Source organism: Sabethes cyaneus, chromosome 1 (genome assembly GCF_943734655.1).
Source record: "Sabethes cyaneus chromosome 1, idSabCyanKW18_F2, whole genome shotgun sequence".
Taxonomy (NCBI): domain Eukaryota; kingdom Metazoa; phylum Arthropoda; class Insecta; order Diptera; family Culicidae; genus Sabethes; species Sabethes cyaneus.
In genome coordinates, this window is record NC_071353.1 from 73,045,261 (window position 1) to 73,071,602 (window position 26,342).

A 26,342-nucleotide genomic window follows, 5' to 3' on the forward strand; every position below is an offset into this window, starting at 1 on the left:
TTGGTGTGGTGTATACGATTGCTCATAACTTTCAAATTAAACGTCCAATCCAAAAACCATTCAATAGTGATCTATCCGGCTATATTACCTGCCAAATAAAACTTATAGCGCATAAATCGGTTTGGCCATCTCTAAGAAACAGGCGATCAGTTGAACCTTATCAAAAATGGTTTTTTAAGGCTAACTTTTAAACTGCTTGTCCGTTTTCAATAAAACTTGGTAAAAAGTTTAGTAACAGCAAGAGCTTTCGTTTGGTACTAAGATCGTTAAAATTGGTTGCGTAGTTCAGGAGAAACGCGTGTCACGTAGTTTTCACATTTTTGCTTATAACTTTTAAACGAAACGTCGGACCGCAAAGCAATTCAATAGTGATATACTAGACAATAATACCTTTCAAACAAAAGTAAAAGCGATCAAATCGGTTCAGCCATCTTCGAGAAACAGGCGATAGAAAATGAGCTGCACACACACACATCCACACATACACACATACACACACACACACAGACATTGCTCAGTTCGTCGAGCTCTATCGATTGGTATATGTGATTCGGCCCTACGGGCCTCGGATCAATTTCGTGTTTTTCGACCAATTTCTAAACCTTTGTTATATAGTATAACAAAGGTAAAACCGTGTACACAACCGTATTAACAAAAGAGGATCTTTTTTAACAAAATGGCCCCTCCAAAGGGAGGTGGTAAGAAGAAAAAAGTAACAGATACGCTTCCCAAGCTTGAGGGCCACCGGGAAGGTCCTAAATTCGTAAACATCAAACGTATGGACGTCAAACATGGGACTTTCGAGAAAGTTAGTCCAGTTTTTATCAATAAAGGGATCAAAATCATCTGCGGAGAACCACTGAACGTCATTAAACTAAGGGATGGAGCGCTTTTGGTCAAAACTAAAAGCATTAACCAGGCCAATCAGCTTCTCCGTTGCAAGAAGTTGTTTGACATGGATATTTCCGTTGAAGAGAGTGCCAAGTTGAACCAGACGAAGGGAATTATAACATGCGCAGACCTGAGATACGCCACGGAAGAGGAAATCATGGAGGATCTTCAAGAACAGGGTGCTTGCAGCGTTGAAGTCATGAAGAGAAAGAAAGACGGAAAATTGCTTCCTACAAACAGTTTCATTCTCACGTTCAAGTCCACCGGAATTCCCGAAAGCGTTAAAGTTGGATACCATATTCTTAATGTTCGTCTGTTCATCCCAAGACCGATGAGGTGCTACCGGTGCCAGTTCTTTGGTCATTCATCTAAATTTTGTTCAAAAGAAGAGGTTTGTGGTAATTGTTGCCAGGTAGGACACAAATCCGACGTTTGTTCAGGAAAAACAATCTGTAGGAATTGCGGTTCCTCAGATCATGCATCATGGTCAAATAAATGTAAGGTATACGAAGCTGAACAAGAGATAACGCGAATCAAGGTAACAGAAAATGTCAGTATTAGAGAAGCTCGTCAATTGTATAAAATTAGATTTCCTGACAACATTCGTACTTACAGTGAAGTACTTAAGAATAATCAGGTAGAGAACTCAAATCCCATAGAGAATAGACTAAAGATTTCTTCAGAGAACCATATCTCACCGCTACCGCAAACAGATTCTCAGTCCACAGAGACAAGTAAAATGAACACTCGCTTATTAGCAGATGATAGGAATAAAGTAACTAGTATGGAATACCAAGTAAAAAAGATTCTTCCCCTCTCTCAATGCTCTAAGGAACTCAACGAATATGAGCATGATTCCAAAAGAATGAGAGGTACTCAGTTATCCTTGAGCGGTTCTAGCGAATTATCTGATCATCATTTCTCCCTCTCCAGTGATGGATTGTAAAAACTCGATCATGCAATGGAACTGCAATGGTTTTTATAATAGCTTTCAGGAAATCAAGATCTTGGATTCTCAGTATCATCCAATGATAATGTGTTTACAAGGTTGGTAAATGGCTTGGTAATGCGTACCATCGCACAGTGGTCCGAAAATCAAAATAGTTGGCAGAAATCCCATTTTGCAAGTATTTTTAATTGATCAAATAACTCAAAAGTGTTCTTCTACATACTCATATGAGCCTAAATCCTTGTTTTGGTTGTTCGTTTCTTAGATTTCTAAAAGCTAAAGCCTTCTGAACTTGTTGAATAACATTTAAGCCGGTGAAATCTTTTCAAAAACAAGTATGGTTGTTTCTTATAGGTATGTAGCAAACGTTGCATAAATACCGTAAACAATGACATATTTAGTTGAAAGACATCTATTTCAATATTATTGAGAAGGTTACACTAATTTAAAATATTATTGGTTCACCGAGTCTGGCTTGATTATGATAAAAATGAGGACGAATATCTAAACTTTTTCGAATTGACAGTCGTAACTTATGGAACCCGTCGAGTTCCGCTGCCATATTACTTTTAGTGTGCAGGTATACTTGTAAGGAACCGATTAAACCTAAATTGGCCTGCAACTTTCTGCAACTAAGAAAGTAAAGACAAATCTTAGAGAGGTTGTACGAATTCATGTAAGCAAATTTGATTTTAACGAATAATCCTTGCAATGGTTTCAATATATGATAGTAGGCATTGATTATTCTGCATTGATTATTCCAGGATATCGTGGAAATGAAAGGGACAAGCATTAATATAGTTTAATAAACTGATTTTGGAGTATACTTCAAAGAATGCTTTGTAGCGCAAAACAACTATTTAGTTTGTTTCGCGAATATCGAAACAGAATGACGCGCTTCTAAGGCACATCTGATGCAAAGGCTCATTTCTACAGGATTTACAGGAGACATAGTACTCCTATTACATCTTATTATTAGGCTTGCATTTTAGATTGAAAACCCCTTTACGATAAGGATATACAAGGTCTAAAACTAATGTTTAATTCAAAAAGAAATCAAAAGTATTCAAAATGTGACACAACAGCGAAACAAATCATGGATCTGTAATTATCGTTCGCTGTATGTTACATTACATTAATGTATGCTCCAGTCTAAATTCGTAACTATTATCAATATATCTAATACAATAAATAAAATATGAAAAAAATAATTTCATACTTTTCAGTGGAAGAAACTAAAAGTCTAATATTAATTAATCAAGGGCATAGTAGAGGCCGCAAACAAAGCAATTACAAGAAAGTTTTTCTGGTTAATTTTTATTTGTTGTTTCATTAGTCAGACCGATACGTATTTCGCCTACGACTTGCAGGCTTCATCAGTGTCTGTTTTGAATTTGAACTTTATTTGAAAACTTATTTAATAATAAATAGCTTGTCTATAAAACCATTCGGGTGCAATTAGAATGCTGAATCAAATGTACTGGGAAAATCGAATGAGTCGCAGAAATGTGAAAAAATCTTTCAATAAAAAACTGAACTGAGAGTTATCAAATCAACTCAACCATTACTGAAAAACTTAACCAATAATTAATACTATATTATGGTAATAACGTGTATTAAAGAGTTAACTTATAATTTAAGGGTTAAGCACTAGTTGAATGATATCACATAGATCTCCTGAGTATATCAACCAACTTCGCAGAAGTCACCTATCCTCTAGGAGATCGTTTTGACATTTCTGCCAGCTTTTTGGACTTTCGGACCACTGTGCATCGGTGCCTTGTGCACTGGGCATAAAATAGACCCCACAGTGGTTCATAGCCTCTTACCTAGCAACTCCTACCCCAACCTCCTCGTGGTACCAGCCGGGATACGAGCAACCTCGGGTGGAGATCGGGTAACCAACCCCGGTGGAAACCAAGGTCGTATGCTGACAGGGGGGGAGGGCTCCTTCGAGCTACGTTGGCCCTCCGGCGATACTGTGGGGTTGGTTGCGGGCTTTGCAAGCCTGAACCACTAAAAAAACCAAAGCAATGGACTCCGTAAGTAATAATAATAACTCTAATCGGAACAATCGGCAAAGACCCAGGCGACGAAAACGGACTAACGATTGGAAATTAGGAACATGGAACTGTCGGTCTCTAAATTTCCTCGGAAGTACCCACGTGCTTTCTAAAGAAGTGAAGAGCCGCAAGTTCGACATCGTAGCGCTGCAGGAGGTATGCTGGAAAGGAACGATGGTACGTACGTATAGAGATGGTCATACCATCTACCAGAACTGCGGCAATACACACGAGCTGGGCACAGCTTTTATAGTGATGGGCGAGATGCAGAAGCGGGTGATCGGGTGGTGGCCGATCAACCCCCGAATGTGCAGATTAAGAATCAAGGGCCGATTCTTCAATATAAGCATAATTAACGTGCACAGCCCTCACCTCGGAAGTACCGATGATGACAAAGACGAATTCTACGCGCAGTTGGAACGTGAATACGACCGCTGCCCAAGACATGATGTCAAAATTATCATCGGGGACTGTAATGCTCAGGTTGGTCAGGAGGAGGAATTCAAACCGGTGATTGGACGGTTCAGCGCTCACCCGCAAACGAACAAAAACGGCCTAAGACTTGTCGACTTCGCCGCCTCCAAGAACATGGCCATACGTAGTACCTTCTTCCAGCATAACCTCTACCATCGGTACACCTGGAGATCACCCAACCAGACAGAATCACAAATCGACCACGTTCTGATAGATGGTCGGCACTTTTCAGACATTATCGACGTCAGAACCTATCCGGGCGCTAACATTGTTTCGGACCACTACCTAGTGATGGTAAGGATACGTCAAAAACTATCTGTTGTGAACAACATACGATACCGCCGCCCGCCACGGTATAATCTAGCGCGACTGAAGCAACCAGAGGTCGCCGAAAGCTACGCGTTATCTCTCGAAACCGCGCTGCCGGAAGAGGGAGAGCTGGATGAAGCCCCTCTTGAAGACTGTTGGAATGCCGTGAAAACAGCCATTAACAGCGTAGCGGAGAACGTCCTAGGCAGTGTGGCACCGAATCGACGTAACGAATGGTTTGACGAGGAATGCCAGCAGATATTGGATGAGAAGAACGCAGCGCGGGTACAAATGCTGCGTAGAGCCACCCGTCAGAATGTGGAGCGATACAAACAGAAGCGGAGGCAGCAAATCCGACTCTTCAAGGAAAAGAAGCGCCACCAAGAGGAGAAGGAGTGCGAAGAACTCGAACAGCTGTACCGCTTTCACGACACACGGAAGTTCTATCAGAAACTCAACGGATCTCGCAAAGGCTTCGTGCCGCGGGCCGAAATGTGCAGAGATAAAGATGGAGGTATCTTGACTGATGACCGTGCGGTGGTCGAAAGGTGGAAGCAGCACTACGATGAACACCTGAATGGCGTGCAGGCGGAAGACCATGATAGCGGAGGAAGTGACCACATTGGTGCAGCAAGCGACGAAGATGTGCCACCCCCATCGATAAGGGAAGTTAAAGAAGCCATCCAGCGGCTGAAGAACAACAAAGCAGCGGGAAAGGATGGCATTGGAGCGGAACTTATCAAAATGGGCCCGGACAAGTTGGCCGGCTGTCTGCATCAATTGATTGTCAAGATTTGGGATACGGAACGACTACCGGAGGAGTGGAAAGACGGGGTTATCTGCCCTATCTACAAGAAAGGTGATAAGCTGGATTGTGAGAACTACCGAGCCATCACTATCCTGAATGCCGCCTACAAAGTGCTGTCCCAAGTCCTCTTTCATCGACTATCGCCAATAGCCAATAGATTTGTGAGAAGTTACCAGGCCGGCTTCATGGAGGGTCGGTCTACAACAGACCAAATCTTCACCCTGCGGCAGATCCTCCAGAAGTGCCGCGAATTCCGAGTCCCCACGCACCACCTGTTCATCGATTTCAAAGCCGCATATGATAGCATAAACCGACAAGAGCTATGGAAAATTTTGGACGAAAACGGCTTTCCGGGTAAGCTTACTAGACTTATCATGGCTACGATGGATGGGATCCAGTGCTGTGTGAGAATCTCGGGTGGATTGTCGGACCCATTCGAATCTCGCAGGGGACTTCGACAAGGAGATGGTCTTTCCTGCCTGCTATTCAACATTGCGCTTGAAGGTGTTATAAGGCGAGCGGCGATCGAAATGCGGGGCACGATTTTCAATAAATCCAGTCAATTTATCTGCTTTGCTGACGACGTGGATGCTGTCGGCAGAACATTTGAGGCGGTGGAAGATCAGTACACCAGACTGAAACGCGAAGCAGAGAAGATTGGATTGCAGATAAATACGTCTAAAACGAAGTATATGCTGGCGGGCGGGACCGAGCGCGACAGGGCTCGCTTGGGCAGCACCGTGGTAATCGACGGGGATGAGTTCGAGGTAGTCGACGAGTTCGTATACCTTGGCTCGCTGGCAACAGAGGACAACAATACCAGCCGTGAGATTAAAAGACGTATTATCAGCGGAAGTCGGGCCTACTACGGACTCCACAAACACTTGCGGTCGAACAATCTGAGCCCCCGTACAAAGTGCACACTGTACAAAACGCTAATTAGACCGGTTGTCCTCTACGGGCACGAAACGTGGACATTGCTAGAAGAGGACCTACGAGCACTCGGAGTTTTCGAACGGCGGGTGCTAAGAACCATCTTTGGCGGAGTGCAAGAGAACGGTGTATGGAGGCGAAGAATGAACCACGAGCTCGCGCGTCTCTACGGCGAACCAAGTATTCAGAAAGTGGTTAAAGCTGGACGGATACGTTGGGCAGGACATGTTGCTAGAATGCCGGACAGCTATCCTGCAAAAATGGTTTTCGCATCAAATCCGGTAGGAACAAGACGAAGAGGGGCACAGCGAGCGAGGTGGCAAGACCAGGTGGAGCGAGATCTGGCAAGCACTGGGTGCCCGCGGAACTGGAGATCAGTTGCCATGGACCGAAACAGATGGAGAAATTATACTGCGCAGGCCTTGTCATAAGACGTTAGGCCAATTAAGTAAGTAAGTGTTTACAAGAATCACACCTTAAACATAGCAATGCAGCTTCTTTTCGCAACTTTGATCTTTACAGATGTGACTTCACATCTGATAACGATAGAGCACGTGGCGGAGTGTTGACGTTAGTCAGGTCTAATTTTATCTCACGCAGTGTAAATGTCGATACACGATTGCAAGCTGTTGTTGTCGAAATTTTATATCCAATTAAGTTCGTTCTATGCAACCTTTATCTTCCTCCAAATGAACATATTATGTATAATGATCTTACACATTTGATTGAACAATTACCGAAGCCGTTCATTGTCCTCGGTGATTTTAACGCTCATAATTACATATGGGGATCGAAATTCACCTCAACTCGCGGTAAATTGATTGCAAACTTGATAGCACAATTTGATCTGAACATCTTCAATGATGGGAAAGGGACACGTCTTAATCCTACTAATGGTAACGAAACTTGTATTGATCTAACGATTTGTTCAGCTTTCTTAAGTACTTTCTTCTCATGGAATGTTCATAATGATACGTGTAATAGCGACCACTATCCTGTTTTCATATCTCCTCTCAGCACCCACATAATAGATGAAAAACGGCCCCATTGGATACTTAAGACAGCCAATTGGGAAAATTTCTCAAATCTTGTAAAGTTTGACGAAGACTTTTTTAACAAATCGATTGATGATCAAAATGCTCACATAGTCAACTCGATAATAAATGCAGCAAATCAATCAATTAGAAAATCTTCATGTAAAGTTGGACGTAAGTCTGTTCCTTGGTGGAATGATACAATTTCGAAAGCAGTCAAAGACAGAGCTCACAGTCTGAATTTCTTCAAAAAACACCCCACAACTGAAAATGAAAAGAAGTACAAAATACTAAAGTCAAAAACAAGGGCTCTTATTCGATATCATAGCAAGCAGTCTTGGAGAAAAATGGTTGCGTCAATAGATTCAAATGTCCCTCAGTCTCGTGTTTGGAAACAAATAAGAAGCATTAGTGGTAGACACCAATCCAATCTAATAACATCCCTAAAACATCATGATTCTATCATATCGAACACTCCTGATATTGTCGAGCTTCTAGGAAAGCACTTTTCACAAGTATCTTCATCAAAAAATTATTCTCCATCATTTCAAAGACATAAAGCCCTAACTGAAAGAACCCAAGTACTAATCACAGATAACAGTGACTTTTATAACAAACCGTTAACTTTACTTGAATTTCAATCTGCTTTGCATATGACAAAAGGATCCTCACCAGGAATAGATATGATTCATTACGAAATGTTGAAACATTTGCCTCAAGCTGCTAAGTCATATCTATTACGATTTTATGATCGAATATGGATACAAAAAGTGTTCCCAAACGAATGGCGCCTCTCTATATTGATTCCCATTCTAAAACCAAATAAAGATCCTTCCATGACATCCAACTATCGCCCAATATCCTTAACAAGTTGTCTTTGTAAATTTCTTGAAAGAATTGTAAACAAAAGGTTAATATGGTATATAGAGTCAAACAAAATTCTATCCGACTATCAATTCGGATTTCGCCGAGGACGATCTACTATTGACAGTCTAACTATCCTTGAATCCGATATACAAGCAGCTTTTCTAAGAAAACAACACACCTACGCTATTTTCTTCGATCTAGAGAAGGCTTATGACCTAACGTGGCGACGACAAATTTTAAATAAATTAAAATTCATAGGAATAGATGGAAATATGCTTAGTTTCGTAAAAATTTTTCTCGAAAATCGTAAATTTCAAGTACTGCAAGGAAACACTTTATCATCTGTATACGATCTGGAAAATGGCATACCTCAGGGAGCCGTTCTTAGTGTGACGTTGTTTCTTCTGGCGATTGATGATATCACTAAGCAAATAGATTCTAAATGTAAAATTCTGCTTTATGCTGATGACATAGTTTTGTATATGTCATCAAACTTCCTTAAATCAATACAAAAGAGAATGCAATCAACGATTAATAAAATGCAGCAATGGCTTTCCGACCATGGATTCAGAATATCAATAATTAAAACTTCTTGCATACATTTTTGTAGAAGGAAAAAACATAGCACAAGTGTGAAGTTTCACATTAATAATGAAAATATCCAAGAGGTAGAAGAAGCAAGGTTTCTTGGAATGATTTTCGATAAAAGATTGTCGTGGCGTACTCACATTAAGCATGTGAAGAAAATTTCCTTAAAAGCTATGAATATCATTAAAACATTATCCAACATTAAATGGGGCTCAGATCGAAAAACACTAATCAAATTACACAACTCGCTTGTGCTGTCACGTTTAGAATACGGTGACTGTATATATTCCTCGGCATCATCCAGACTTTTGAAATCCTTGGAACCCGTACACCATCAAGGCTTACGATTAGCAAGTGGAGCGTTTCGTTCCTCACCGGTTATCAGTATTTTAGTTGACACTGATTTTCTACCCTTGAATGCAAGAAGGGAAAAGCACGTTTTATTTCAAATGTGCAGAATCCTACGTAATCAGTCCCATCCTATGTTAGAATCATTTCAACAGTCATCGATAAACTCTCCCATAAAAAGCCAAACTTTCCTCTCGAAATGTACCCGAATATTGGATAGTCTTAACCTACAACTACCTAAAATAAAAATAGAATATCTTGGAGAAACCCCTTCGTGGCTCCTTCCTGAACTTAATATTAATATTGAACAAAGTGCATACCCGAAAAATAGTACAAATCCTAACGTGTACAAATCTTTGTACCGTCGAATGCTTCACAAAAACAAGGATTATCAATTTATTTTTACTGATGGATCCAAATCTAACTCTATTACTTCCTGTGCAACTTATAACGAAAATACAAAAGAAATATTCAAATTTAGACTTCCAGACAACTCCTCAGTTTATAATGCTGAGCTCACTGCGATTTTAAATGCTACTGACCAAATAATATCCAGTAATTTTGACAAATATGCTATAATAACAGATTCTCTAAGTTTCCTGTTAGCTCTCTCTGACCCTTTTTTCAATCACCCCTTAATACAAAACATTTTCGACAATGTTTTCAAATGCCACCAAAAGTCCAAACTAATTAAATTCTATTTTGTACCGAGTCATATCGGCATTCATGGAAATGAAACTGCAGACAATGCGGCAAAAGAAGCATTGCTCCAACCCATTCCAGAGGGCGATATATTGGCAAAAGATTTTAAGAACTACTCGAAATTTATAGTGTCTCAAGTATGGGAAGATAAATGGATTAACACTACAGACAACAAATATCGACAAATTCGGGATTCAACGTCCCCTTGGCCTTGTGTAAATTCACTTGGAAAAAGAGACGCGGTAGTTTTGACTAGATTACGATTAGGCCACACTAACTATACGCATTCCCATCTAATGTCTAAAGATACAAGAGAAGACCCTCCAATTTGTGATTCCTGTAAACAAATAATATCTGTCAAGCATATATTCAACCACTGTTCCAAATATTCAGCCATTAGAAAAAAACTATCTATTCAAGGTGTTGATACTCTTAAAGATAATCTAGCAAATATTAAAAATGTGATTCGATTTATGAAAGAGACTGATTTGTATGATTTTATATAAACATAACCAACTAATTAATTTACTTTAATTCAAAAACAACTATCAAAAAATGTAAATATGTGAACAATCTTATTATATTATTATTAGGTTAGGTACTTGAAAATTATGTTAGTAGTATTTAGGTATTTATAATATTGTATCTAGTTTTAATCAACAGACGCCCCATATAGCCCTAGCTGTGCTGGCGGCCGGCCAAATGGAAATAAATAAAAAAAAAATAAAACATATCAATCAAATGTTGATTGTATTCAATGTATGTATGTGTATGTATGTATGTATGTATGTATGTATGAATGTATGTATGTATGTATGTATGTATGTATGTATGTATGTATGTATGTATGCTACCGCCCAGCTAGCTTCGAGGTACGATGCTGGTCTAACAAGCCAGTCGTCGTATGTTCGAATCTCGGCTAGGCGGTGCTTGCTAGTTAGAGTCAGTAGGATTGTTGCACTGGCCCCGTAATTTTCCTGTACTCTAACAGCCGGCTGCGAAGTCTGTCGATAAAGAAGGGTAATGTCTAAAGAGGGTATAAACCCATGGCTTTGCTTTTTTGTATGTATGTATGTATGTATGTATGTATGTATGTATGTATGTATGTATGTATGTATGTATGTATGTATGTATGTATGTATGTATGTATGTATGTATGTATGTATGTATGTATGTATGTATGTATATATATATGCATGTATATATGTATGTATGTATGTATGTATGTATGTATGTATGTATGTACGTGTGTATGTGATGACAATTTGCAATTTTCTAATTTGCATTGAAATTCAAGAAAAATGAGAAACATTTCAATTGTCTGAAGTTTTTGAAGCCTCTTAGTGGAATACGAACTCTGAAATTAAAGAAAAGAAAAAACCTGAATTAATCCACCTAGCGGCGTGACCTAGCCTTTCTGCTGCCACAATAATCATTATTTAATTTCTCAGGAACATCTATTTATAATTAACTTGACTATATTTTTAAATATCCGTTCCGTATTCCTCAAAATCCTTATTTGCCAGTAAAATGCCCAACGTATTGCGTAGAATAATTAAATTTTCTTTCCTTGGGTGCGTAAATACTTGTAACACCTTATTTAGTTTTATAATCGGTCGGCGTTAACTTTCGGGCTTCAGAGCCACATATGAAACTTGTTTTGAATTGACTATATAAAATATGTGTTCACAGCAGATTTTTTGATATTTTGATATTAATACCATGCGTTCAAAAGCTAGCATCTTTGAAAAACAAGAGTTCAGAAAAATTATTATTATACTTCGCTTTTGAAGAAAAAGGATATCGACAACAAAATGATTAATCTAAAAATTTTACTATTAGTTTGCTTGGCTTCAATTTTGCAATATATCTGAATTAGAAAAAATAACTGAATAGAGCATTAGATATGAAAAAGAGAAATTGAACTTTTTCTTAGCTGGCGCTCCTTCAGATAATTATTTTTGCATGAAAATCAAAACTTAAGCTTCTTTTGAATGTACTTTCATGCCAAGATAATCATTAGCTTGATCGCATCGTTTTTACAATGTTAGAGGGTTAGGAAAACAAGATGAGGTCGAAAAATAGTGCAAAAGCTGCGTCACAAACATGCTTGAGAATGGGAAATATGATCGATATGATTTCCAGTGCTTGTCATTTTTGATTTATTTAAACATGATAAAACATGATACATGACATAAGACATCTGTCCTTTAAAATGTCACTAAAGGAAACAAATCTTACAAAATTACTACCGTGCAACGTTTACTTCCTATTTTTGATATAACATTTCTAAGCTCTAGTATCTATTGATTAAAAAGAGCATCTATTGATGCGCAAAATTTGTTTGAAATTTGTATGAATTTATTTGGAAAAATCAACTTACTAGTATTTTTAATCCTATATACCACTATACCTACATGCTTAATTTAACTTCTTTTCTTCGCTTTTTGCTTTTCTTGTACAATTGTGAGTAACAGCAAGTGAACAAAATGACAATTGAAATCTGAAATCAAAGAAAAGAAAAAACTTTTCGATTGAATCCCACTATTTAATATTTATTTGCAACAGATACGTAGTTCGCCTACGACGTGCAGGCTTCATCAGTGTCTTATTTCAAAGCGTATACGTATCTGTCGCGAATAAATATTAAATAGTGGAATTTAGTCGGTAAAAGTTTTTTCTTTTCTTTAATTTCAAAGTTCGTATTCCACTAAGAGGCTTCAAAAACTTCAGACAATTGACATGTTTCTTACTTTTCTTGAATTTAAATGCAAATTTAAAAATTGCGAATTGTCACCACATACACACATACATACATACATACATACATACATACATACATACATACATACATACATACATACATACATACACACATACATACATACATACATACATACATACATACATACATACATACATACATACATACTAGAGATGGTCGGGTATGAAAATTTGAATACCCGAACCCGACCCGTACCCTATCAAGAAAAAAATTAAAAACCCGTACCCGACCCGAACCCGCAAGTTTATTATTTTTGATACCCGAACCCGACCGCAACCCGACGGGTACGGGACGGGCCCGGGTACCCGACCATCCTTAGTGTTAAAAAGGTCAGTAGAGATACCCGACCCGACCCGTACCCGGTTTCAAAAACAAAAATTAAAAACCCGTACCCGACCCGAACCGGCAAATTATTTTTTTTTAATACCCGAACCCGACCCGAACCCGGCGGGTACGGGTACGGGTGCGGGTTTCGGGCAAATTTTCCGCTACCCGACCATCTCTAATACATACATAGACATACATACACACATACATACATACATACATACATACATACATACATACATACACACATACATACATACACTCATATATCACACACATTGAATACTATCAACATTTGTTTTGATTTCACACGTTTTAACGGTTTAATATACGGTGCTTAAATGTTAAAGTTTAAATAACTTTTGAATGAACCGTCCGATTTTCAATAACTCAGTTTTGTTTGATAGATCTCAGCAGTAATTTTCAAATAATAATAAAATGTGTGATGTTTTGCCTTTCTACTATATAAATATATAGTATAAAGGTATAGAAATCACTTGGAAAACCGGAAATGGAAAGAAGATCCTGCGGGCCGAATGTTATATACCATTCGACTCAGTTTCGAAAACTGAGCATTTTCTGTGTGTGTGTATGTATGTGTGTGTGTGTGTGTGTGTGTGTGTGTGTGTGTGTGTGTGTGTGTGTGTGTGTGTGTGTGTGTGTGTGTGTGTGTGTGTGTGTGTGTGTGTGTGTGTGTGTGTGTGTGTGTGTGTGTGTGTGTGTGTGTGTGTGTGTGTGTGTGTGTGTGTGTGTGTGTGTGTGTGTGTGTGTGTGTGTGTGTGTGTGTGTGTGTGTGTGTGTGTGTGTGTGTGTGTGTGTGTGTGTGTGTGTGTGTGTGTGTGTATGTGACGCTTTTAATCTCACTCACTTTTCTCGGAGATGGCTGGACCGATTTTAATGTTCTTAGTGTCAAATGAAAGGTTTAGGTGTCCCATTGGTCGCTATTGAAATTCATACTGATCGGACTTTTAGTTCAAAAGTTATGTATAAAAATACGAAAAATATGGGACTTCATTTTCTCATAGGACCCTTAACCGATTTGAACAATATTGATTGCATATGAAAGAGGAGCCTTGCAAACCCTTAACTTCCAAATTTCATGACGATTGGACTTGTAGTTTGAAAGTTACATAAAGAAATGTGAAAAAATAGTATTTAAAACATATTTATGTAACATATAAGCATTAATTTAATGAAAAACATCACACATTTTATGATTATTTGAAAATTACTGCTGAGATCTATCAAACGAAACCGAGTTATTTAAAATCGGACGCTTCATTCAAAAGTTATTCAAACTTTAACACTTAAGCACCGTATATTAAACCGTTAAAACGTGTGAAATCAAAACATATCAATCAAATGTTGATTTATTCAATGTATGAGATGTGTGTGATGTATGTGTGTATGTATGTGTGTATGTATGTGTGTGTGTGTATGTATGTATGTATGTATGTATGTATGTATGTATGTATGTATGTATGTATGTATGTATGTATGTATGTATGTATGTATGTATGTATGTGATGACAATTTGCAATTTTAAAATTTGCAATGAAATTCAAGAAAAGTGAGAAACATGTCAATTGTCTGAAGTTTTTGAAGCCTCTTAGTGGAATACGAACTCTGAAATTAAAGAAAAGAAAAAACTTTTACCGACTAAATTCCACTATTTAATATTTATTCGCGACAGATACGTATACGCTTTGAAATAAGACACTGATGAAGCCTGCACGTCGTAGGTGAACTACGTATCTGTTGCAAATAAATATTAAATAGTGGGATTCAATCGAAAAGTTTTTTCTTGTCTTTGATTTCAGATTTCAATTGTCATTTTCTTCGCTTGCTGTTACTCACAATTGTACAAGAAAAGCAAAAAGCGAAGAAAAGCAATTTATTTAAGCATGTAGGTATAGTGGTGTATAAAATCAAAAATACTAGTGAGTTGATTTTTCCAAATAAATTTGTACAACTTCCAAACAAATTCTGCGCATCAATAGATGCTCTTTTCAATCAATAGATACTAAGGCTTAGAAATGTAATATGAAAAATAGGAAGTAAACGTTGCACGGTAGAAATTTTGTAAGATTTGTTTTCGTTAGTGATATTTTAAAGGACAGATGTCTTATGTCATGTATCATGTTTTAATAAATAAAAGCACTGGGAATCATATCGATCGTATTTCCCATTCTCAAGCATGTTAATGGCGCAGCTTTGGCACTATTTTTCGACCTCATCTTGTTGTCCCAACCCTCTAACATTGTAAAAACGATGCGATCAAGCTAATGACTATCTTTTCATGAAAGTACATTCAAAAGAAGCTTAAGTTTTGATTTTCATGCAAAAATAATTATCTGAAGGAGTGCTAGCTAAGAAATAGTTCCATTTCTCGTTTTCATATCTAATGCTCTATTTAGTAATTTTTTTCTAATTCAGATATATTGCAAAATTGAAGCCAAGCAAACCAATAGTAAAATTTTGAGATCAATCATTTTGTTGTAGATATCCTTTTTCTTCAAAAGCGAAATATAATAATAATTTTTCTGAACTCTTGTTTTTCAAAGATGCTAACTTTTGAATGCCTGGTATTAATATCAAAATATCAAAAAATCTGCTATGAACAAATACTGCATATTGTCAATTCAAAACAAGTTTCGTATGTGGCTCTGAAGCCCGAAAGTAGACGTCTGTAGACCCGTTAGAGGGTTAATTTCAAATTTTCTATACATATTCATTCAAGTCTGTAAAAATTATCTTTTGTGTTTACATTATTTTTCTATAAATATTATAAAACTAAATAAGGTGTTCATCAAGTAACATAAATGACGCTTACATGTATTTACGCACCCAAGGAAAGAAAATATATTTATTTTTCACAATACGTTGTGAATTTTACTGGCAAATAAGGATTTTGAGGAATACGGAACGGATATTTAAAAATATAGTCTAATATAACATCTATACATCTACAATTAAGTTCCTGAGAAATTAAATAATGATTATTGTGGCAGTAGAAAGGCTAGGTCACGCCGCTAGGTGGATTAATTCGGGTTTTTCATTGAATTAATGCTTATATGTTACAAAAATATGTTTTAAATACTATTTTTTCACATTTCTTTATGTAACTTTCAAACTACAAGTCCAATCATCATGAAATTTGGAAGTTAAGGGTTTGCAAGGCTCCTCTTTCATATACAATCAATTTTGTTCAAATCGGTAAAGGGACCTATGAGATAATGAAGTCCCATATTTTTCGTATTTTTATACATAACTTTTGAACTAAAAGTCCGATCAGTATGAAATTCAATAGCGACCAATGGGACAACTAGACCTTTCATTTGACACTAAGAACATTAAAATCGGTCCAGCCATCTCCGAGAAAAGTGAGTGAGATTAAAAGCGTCACATACACACACACACATACACACACACACACACACATACATACACACACACAGAAAATGCTCAGTTTTCAAAACTGAGTCGAATGGTATATGACATTCGGCCCGCAGGACCTTCTTTCCATTTCCGGTTTTCAAAGTGATTTCTATACCTTTATACTATATATTTATATAGTAGAAAGGCAAAACTTTTACCGACTAAATTCCACTATTTAATGTTCATTCGCGACAGATACGTATATGCTTTGAAATAAGACACTGATGAAGCCTGCACGTCGTAGGCGAACTACGTATCTGTTGCAAATAAATATTAAATAGTGGGATTCAATCGAAAAGTTTTTTCTTTCTTTGATGTCAGATTTCAATTGTCATTTTCTTCACTTGCTGTTACTCAAAATTGTACAAGAAAAGCAAAAAGCGAAAAAAGCAGTTAATTTAAGCATGTTGGTAACGTGGTGTACAGGATTAAAAATACTAGTGAGTTAATTTTTCCAAATAAATTTATACAAATTTCAAACAAATTTTGCGCATCAATAGATGCTCTTTTCAATCATTAGATATTAGAGATTAGAAATGTTATTTGAAAAATAGGAAGTAAACGGTGCACGGTAGTAATTTTGTAAGATTTCTTTTCGTTAGTGACATTTTAAAGGACAGATGTCTTATGTCATGTATCATGTTTTAATAAATAAATCCAAAATGACAAGCGCTGGAAATCATGTCGATCATATTTTTCATTCTCAAGCATGTTTATGGCGCAGCTTTTGCACTATTTTTCGACTTCTTGTTTTCCTAACCCTCTAACATTGTAAAAACGATGCGATCAGGCTAATGACTATCTTTTCATGAATGTACATTCAAAAGAGGCTCAAGTTTTGATTTTTATGCAAAAATAATTATCTGAAGGAGCACCAGCTAAAAAATTTCTCGTTTTCATGTCTAACGCTCTAATCAGTTATTTTTTCTAATTCAGATATGTTGCAAAATTGAAGCCAAACAAACTGATAGTAAAATTTTCAGATTAATCATTTTGTTGTAGATATCCTGTAGTATAATAATAATTTTGAAGTGAATGAAGTATAATAATAATTTTTCTGAATTCTTGTTTTTCAAAGATGCTATCTTTTGAACGCATGGTATATATATCACATATTTCATATTATCAATTCAAAACAAAACAGTCTAAGTTAGTTAGATACTGATGAAGGTCACCCGTCGAGACCGAAATACGTATTTATCATTAAAACACAGTAGTAGAATTAAAGGATATAAATAACTTTTTGTTTTTCTTCTTTTTTATCAATTCAAAACAAGTTTCGTATGTGGCTCTGAAGCCCGAAAGTTAAGGCCGTCTGTAGACCCGTTAGAGAGTTAATTTCTAATTTTCTATATATATATTCATTCAAGTCTGCAAAAATTATCTTTTGTGTTAACATTATTTTTCTGTTCTGTTCAGATGTTTCTGAGAAATTAAATAATGATTATTGTGGCAGTAGAAAGGCTAGGTCACGCCGCTAGGTGGATTAATTCGGGTTTTTAAATAAGATAACATACACGAGAGATCTACACGCTTAATCAAAACACGCAAGCGCAATACTTCGGTTTAGAAATGTAAAAATACTCTTTTTTATAATGACTGTTTTTTATAACGGTAGTTTTTTTTTACAATAGATGGAGGGGACGGTAGAAGAAAGTACCACAAAATATTGGACAACCTGGCTGCAGCTTCATCTGTACGGAAACCCACTTTTTCTTTATGTCTTCCTCAGATTTGACCTCCTTGGGATGCTTCCGTAATGCCTGTTTAATAATAGCCCAGTAATTTTCGATGGGCCTTAGTTCCGGTGCATCGGGAGACGCCGTGGAAAACTATAATATTTTGAATCGAAAACCTCTATATCTTCCTATAGACAATAGATAGTAACTATCTAGAAGTTTTTAAAAGTGCATCATTTTACGCTCTAAAAGTCATCCGAATACAGTTTCCATGTTGGGTTTCAAATAAAAAAGTTAGAGCAAAAAAACTGCTTTTTCATGTTCCACCCTAACTTCACCTAGAAAATTTGTTGTATAGCGATACAGAGATGAGATACAATTTTAGTTTCTTCAACAAAGTTTCTGCAAAATAAATTATTTCCAACTTTGTAGTAGAAGGTACTGCTCTATATCGTAAGACTAAAAAGTTAAAAAATTTATAACGGGTAAAAGTCGACCACCCTAATGACTAAATATACCAAAAGATAGGTCTTTGTTTCTAAGCAAAATCTTCTGAATACATGAAATATGTAGAGCCAATGGTTTTCGAGATATTGATTGTTGTCTGGAATTTTTGCTTTTTCGACAGGAACAATGAGTCGATGGGAACAGCTTGACCATAAAGCACCCAAGATCCGTGATGTTTTGCTGGGTAGTAAAGCTTGAAAACAGGGATGGAAAAAATCGCTTCTGGTGTATGTATGTATGGGGGTAGCCACCATCACCTCAAGGGTGTCCCATTGTATGCAAGTAGAATTACTGCAGAATCGAGTTTATCTACCTAGCAACTTTCATGTCAATGCTGTTCGTGAAGGACCAAAAGGGGTTGGGTGCATCTATAAGCAATGTCGCTTATATGATTCCACGGGATATAAGACACTCCTTCCAGCATAGACTTCCGGTTTCTAGATACATAATTTCGCTGTACAAACTTATCTTGCGTGATGATTTGTGTGCTAGAAGGGCGCGTCAAAATCCTCTCCGACCTTATATGACTTGGGCTGGTGGTTACCACATCGCTCATCTAGTCTTCGATTCATTCGATAGCCTGATGCTCCTTCCCCTTAACGATAATGATGGTATATGGCAATGCAATAAAATATGTGTTATGTGAATATGCATTATATGAAGATATATAGACAAAAACAGAACAATCTCACCAGCAGTCCTTCGAATGGAATAGAGTTGCATCATTTGAGTTTACATGAGTGCTTCCATTATTAATTTAATTTTTTCTTCTGGTATCCATGAGCATTATTTAAACTTTCTTCGGCCCAAGTTTTCACTGTACAGTAGAAGGAGCTTGCTCCATGAGCTAAAACGAAACAAATCATTAAAATAACTTATGTTAAGCTTACCTAGGTAACCAATAAGCATTTCCAATGCAATTTAAATGCAAGCCAATAAGCATTTAAGTTGTTTCAAATGCTACGTAAATGCTATTTTGGCAGAATATGCGGCTACTTTACTGCTAGCCCTCTTATAGTGCTGACAATGCTTATTTGCAACTAGTTTCCGACAAGAAGAATTTAAATAGAATTGTGGATGCCAATTTACAACAATTTTGCAGTCAAAAGGCTGATAAACAGCAACCTGCAGTATAAAATGCCAAGGATGCTAATAAACGAGTGATTTACTGCTTATACTAATGCCTATTGGTTACCTGGGTACTTACTAACAAGGTCGTGTGGCTCAGCCGTCATCCACACCCGCAGTTTTGAGATCAGGTAGCCGGGAACCATCAATCACCGCACCTCCTAGCTTGGCTACTCAATAGAGCATTACCGGGTAAGGCCACGTGGAGGCGCTAGGTAGGGGCTTGGGATGGCCGGAGCTATGTTGAACGCTTCCTCACTTGCCTTCCCCATCTCGTACCCGGGGTGGAAAAAATCGCTTCTAGTGATCAAAAACATGGGAGCGATCAGATTCAAATTCATTGACATCACTACTTGTAAGTGACAAATACTTTGTCGTAATCTATACAGATTATGACAAATCTCATATCAGATCATGTTCATTGCTTGATCACGTTGAGAAATATGTCAGATGCGTTGCGTAGTGCATGAATCTTCTTAATATAAATAAGATGCTTAACATTTTATTTTTTTAACTAGGATGGGAAACGACATCTCGTGATATATTTAAAAAACCTGATTTAATCCACCTAGTGGTGAAAGGAACCTTTGTTATACGGTCTTACTTGCAATTTGAGATAGAAATCGACACGTTTGGTTTACATGAAATTTTTGAAAATTGGATAAGTTTACAAAATTTGAACCAAATAGAAGCACTTATAAATTTTGATAGTTCCTTTTCTCATGAAATTGCTGTGCAAGTTGTTACTAATGAGGGTAAGTGCAAGTAAAAGTAAGTTATAAGATGAAATATTATTTTTTAACATATACATTGCGTAGTAAAGGTCTAGTTTATAGGTTTTTGAACTATGCATAATTTCCTGTATTGCCATTCTATTTGATTCACAAAGATAAAGTTTTCTCGAATAAATTTTATCAATTTTTATTACTCACTCACGTTACTCACGGTTACTCACGTTGTTGTATTTTGTACACCATGTGTAGGTTTTTGAATGCCATATTGTTATAAAGTTACAAATCGTGTATTACGTATATACTAACGTATATTCTTCAATCAACTTGTTATGAGCAAAATGTCAGAATTATTCAATGCATTAATACTTTAAATTGTTAGGAAAATAGATTAGCATAACCCGACATCACGGAAACGAAGCAAGTAGCATGTGAGGTGTACCGCAATTGGTCCCAACTGGAATTTTCTCTCGTTTTTTCATATGGAAAAATGGTGTCTGTATGCAGCAAAACCACCAGCAAATGTAAAATGTATCCGTCTGGTGGTAGTTGAGTAATTCGGGGTCAAAATCAGGGTATTTTTTATAATCAAAGTTCTACAGTTCGTAAACAAGCAAACATAGAGGTATACTATGTTCAGCAAAGTTGTGTATTTTTATTATTTATACAACTTTGTAATACTTGAAAAAGTCATAAAACAATTACAAAAAGAGCTAAAATAGAAATACTGATTTTTCAAACTTATATACAATAAATAAGATCTCTTCGTTGAAGAGATAGAAGGTTACTATCCTCGGCAAAATTTCTTGTGATAATATGCTCTAAAACTTTGCAGAACACATCAATGTGTTATATTGAAACTGATGGAAAATAATTTTTTTATTTCACTTTTAAGGGGATTAATCAAAATTCAGATTCTACCAGACGATAGAGCTTTCAATTTTAAGAAACTCTTCCAAAGGTTTGATAAGCTTAAAACCAAGTTTTCCTAGTCAAAACTCTAGTGCGCACGTTTTCTTTGGTTTTGGGCTATTGTGCGCGCGAGTAACCGTGTTACAAAAGTTGGTGCTAGTGTTCGAGGGTTAATATCTTTTGACCGGCAAAACCAATTCTTATGAAATTTTGCATATATATTCGTAGTGTGAAAACCTTCCATTTGATATTAAAATAATTGAAATTAGGTTATTTATCTTGGTTAAAATCATTATAAATTATTGTTAATTTTGGTGTGGTGTATTCAAATACTCATAACTTTCAAATTAAACATCCAATCAAAAAACCATTCAATAGTGATCTATCCGGCTATATTACCTGCCAAATGAAACTAGTAGCGGGTAAATCGGTTTGGGCTTCTCTGAGAAACAGGCGATCATTTGAACCTTGTCAAAACTGGTTTTTTAAGGCTAACTTTTAAACCACTTGTTTGTTTTCAATAAAACTTGGTGTGAAGTTTAGCGATAGTAAGAGCTTCCATTTGGTACTAAGATCGATGAAATCGGTTATGTGGTTCCGGAGAAAATCGTGTCACGTAATTTTCACATTTTTGCTTATAACTTTTAAACTAATAGTCGGATAAAGTGATATACTAGGTAATAATACCTTTCAAATGAAAGTAATAGCAGACGAATCGGTTCAGCCATCTCCGAGAAATAGGCGATAGAAAATAAGCAGCGCACACACACACATACACACACACACACAGACATTGCTCAATTCGTCGAACCCTATCGATTGGTATATGTGACTCGGCCCTCCGGGCCTTAGATCAACTTCGTGTTTTTCGACCAATTCCTAAACCTTTGTTATATAGTATAACAAAGGTAAAAAATAGCTTTTTGATATATTTTCAGGTGAATTTAAATAATAAAGTGCATATGAAGTTCAAATCAAATTTAATTTTTCTTGAAATTAAAAGTTCTGTCTTGTGATGGATGTTTTGGTTAACTCCCCTAAAAGTGAAATAAAAATTTATTTTTCTTCAGTTTCAAGTTTTGGAACATATTATTACAAGAAATTTTGTTGAAGACAGTAACTTATATATGAATCGTTAAAATAAGTTTTTCTGTTTTAGCCCTTTTGGCAGTTGTCCTTTTTGAATACCCTTTTTGAACATGAACATGTAAAACATGACTTTTTTAAGTTTCACAAAGTTCAAATAGTAAAAATATACAACTTTGCTAAATATAGCATACCTATATTCCATATTATATCTTATTTTTATTTTATTTTTACATTGCAAGGGGACTCACTGCTTCTTGAAAAAGTAATTTTGCTCTTGGTTTTACATGAGAAACTGGAGGATGCTTGCTTCAAAACGTTACATCTCTGGATCGGCAAGGAATACCTCGTGACGATAAGTGATTCTTATGTAAAAAAATCTGGGAAATACGATGAAGTTGGGAATTTTTGAGAATAAATTGTATTCATTGAGAGAAAAATAGAAATTTATTTTTCAAATCGCATTGAAAAATATTTGGTAGCATTGGTGCTAAAAAATAGTATTGTCTTTCTAGACTTAATATTTTTGAAGATATAAGCAAAAGAAAATAAGCGGATTTGACGAAATCGAGGCTTTTACTTACAAAAGAGGGGGTTCCCATAAAGGAATGGGGGTACAATCGGCACCAAACTTGGGATTTTTGGTTTTTGACCCAAAACGATCAATCTGACCAAATTTGGTAAAAATCCGAGAAGGTCGATTACAAGTTTGTACTTGACGTGGAACGACCCATACATATCTGTGCCATTTTTTTACTTAGAAACAAAATAAGTAATTCCCTCTTTGTTTTTGGAAAGTACATTAAAAATTGAGATTAATTATTCACTTAATTCAAAATTGGTGAAACTAATAATACACACATATTATATTACACATATTAAACGTCTCACTAAAAACTTACGAACGAAATGCCGTCGAACCTAACGTCGGTTGAATCCGTTCGGCCGACTCAACAGGGGGACAAGAACAACCATCGGCCAGTGCAGTATCCCCTAGGCGTCCTACACTAACCTACCAGGAATCACGAACCGCTCTGGGGGGAGAGCACATTCGAGGACTCACACTTTCCGAGGACACATATCGTAGCAAACACCATTTCGAGGGTTAACAGATCTTCGTTTACACGTTTGGCTTAATCTAGTGGTTAGTTTTCTTCGGTTTTTCTTACGGCATGCTGCTTCTTGTCGACGAAGTGTCTATCTGGAACCAATACTGGTGACGGTGCTAGACTAACGGTTCTGTAGACCTCCTACGGTTAGACAGTAGCAAATACGGCTTTGATAGCAAGTGGTGTATCGGGTGAATCTATCCGACCGGGTCTAACAACTGGCAGATGGCACGAACGGTAGTGTATCTACAGACAGTGGTAATTGCTGAAGTGGTGGGTATATCGTAAGGGTTGCTTCTCGGGCGATCCGTTCCTACGATCGGTGGTGTATAGGGCCACGGATGGTACCGACTGTTGACTCGCTCAGATTGTTGCTTGGAGAATCGGATCGCGCACTCAAGGTCGACACGTGGTGAGGCCGACTGACGACGGTCGCGCTCTCAAGCCCTAGTGTTAGACCTCCGTTTGAAGGAAGGTGCTTCAAACGGATTAAACGTGGGTGTCAGTTCACTTTTACATAGGGTTTGGTATAATACTTTTTAGTTATAATATACAGTTTAGCAGTTTATCATTTACCTGGTGGTCTTTTGCTTCGTTCCCCTAGGTAATCTAACCTCGCTTTAGCGCCTATATTTTCTATCCTGCAACACAATTAACAACTGAACATTTTTCTATTATTTTTAACCTAGCATACTAACCGTGTTTTTTTTTATTTTTTTCCTCTTTACCTCTACTTATTGTATCTTTTCCAAATACTAGTTTACTTCACTTTTCGTCTTCTCATGTATCACTTTGCGTCTTCTAACTTCTAACCCTTTCCAATCTTGCGTGTCGTCTTTTAGGTGGTTGTCTTTAAAATGGCTCTTTCCCCAGATTTTTGTGCCTGTCAAGTACAGGACTTTACGACGGGACCGACGATTCAGCTTCGGCAAGTTTCGCCAAGTTCCATCCGGTGGGCATTAGCAGGGTTTGTTTACTGTCGCGGTACCCTAACCTTTTTTCGGAGATAACGACAGGTAACGCGAACAGGCTTTTAAAGAAGGTTGTGTGTGGGATTGGACAATAGGGTTTGTTACCTTATTTATTTTGTAACATCGTTACAGTATCAAATATTTGATATCAAGAAACACGGTTATGTTTTGCAAAAAAAAAATTCTTCACTACTATTTGTTTATTTACTTACAGGCTCCTTACCTGCCTTGGGTGCTGTTAGGATTCTCTGTGCTTATAGGCAATACTATCTGGGTTGATTTGATGGGCATCGTAGTCGGCCATATCTACTATTTCCTAGAAGATGTTTTTCCTGATCAAATCAACGGCTTCCATTTGCTAAAAACACCTCAGTTTTTGTAAATTATTATTTTTAAAACGTATAGAATATTTCATTAAAACCTATTTTTGTTTTAGGAAAAATATATTTGATGAACCGATTGAGGATACAGATTATACGGCTCTACCCGAAGATCGTCCCGGCGGATTTAATTGGGGTAGAGAAGATCAAAATAATGCAAATGATGGACAAAATGATGTGCAACGAGATAGAATGTGATTGAATAAGAAGTACTTGTTAGAAATATTTCTTTCGTTTTTCAATATCTGAAACTACTTGTTTCTGATGACAAGCATATGGGAATTTTTCAAAATTATTATACAGGTTTGGCTGCAGGATCTCAGAACTTAATGAAATTTTGTTTGTGAGTATATTTTAAAGACTTGTTCATGAAGCTAGAGATGGACGATTTATTCACGAGCTGTATTAAAGAACTAGCACCACTGGGTTAGAGTTCTAAATTGAGAGATTGGCCATGGCAACTCAGTAGCTCGCGAGAACTTGTCATCATTAAACCAGCGACACACGTTTCACGTAATCAGTGAGTGTCATTGGTTTAACAAACAGTTAAATTAAGTTCCGACGTGTCGATTTCTGTATGATCATTTCCAGTTCAAAACGCTAAAAAAAGCCATTTTTTACTCGACTATTTTCTATTGGAATTGGAATTTGAATGTGAAAATAGTTTCTTTCTAAACCTAATATTTGACGAGCAACATTTCAAAAGGTCCAATGTGCAAATGAGAGATTCTCTTTGCGTCTCCTCTCTTACGCTTATTACGGCGGCATAAATGCATTTGAATGCGTCTATTCTGCATGACACGGTTACTGGTGTTATTGGAAAGCTTATTTGTTGGTGTAATTTAGAATAATTGGGTTGAAATGTATTTATGCCGAATTTAAGATTTTTGCTTTCTGACCTAAAATGAACAATCTGACAAAATTTGGTTCAAATCCGTGAAGGTCGATTACACGGTTATCGGTACACTGAAGTCGCTTTTTACGCGGTTTTTTTACGCGGTTTTCGGAATTCACGCGGTTTTTTTTACGCGGCTATGATTTACGCGGGACGTATCCTGCGCGTAAAAAGCGACTTGAGTGTACTTTGCATGTGTTGACTCTTGACTCTAATAGATAATTTTTAGATTTCACATCTGAATAACTTGAGAGCGGCTGGACCTAAGAAACAGTTTATATAAGAATTTAGTTCAAAGTGATGTGCATATAATTTGACTCTGTTAGTTTTATGAAAATTACAAATTCAAATACAAATCAAAAATAATATTTTAGCTGGAAATGCCCATATCAAATGACATATAAGATGGTATAACAAAGGTTCCTTTC

At 36.8% G+C, this 26,342-nt stretch overlaps 1 protein-coding gene across 1 annotated transcript in view; it reads left to right on the plus strand.

Moving 5' to 3' along the window:
- LOC128735409 (derlin-2) overlaps nucleotides 1-25,238 on the plus strand; it is a 154,686-nt gene extending 129,448 nt beyond the window's left edge. Inside the window, exons 5-6 of the mRNA XM_053829899.1 lie at nucleotides 24,854-25,017; nucleotides 25,076-25,238. Coding sequence (XP_053685874.1) covers nucleotides 24,854-25,017; nucleotides 25,076-25,217 — 306 coding nt within the window. The 3' untranslated portion in view covers nucleotides 25,218-25,238. The remainder of the gene's footprint in view (nucleotides 1-24,853; nucleotides 25,018-25,075) is intronic.
- The last annotated feature ends 1,104 nt before the right edge of the window (nucleotides 25,239-26,342 follow it).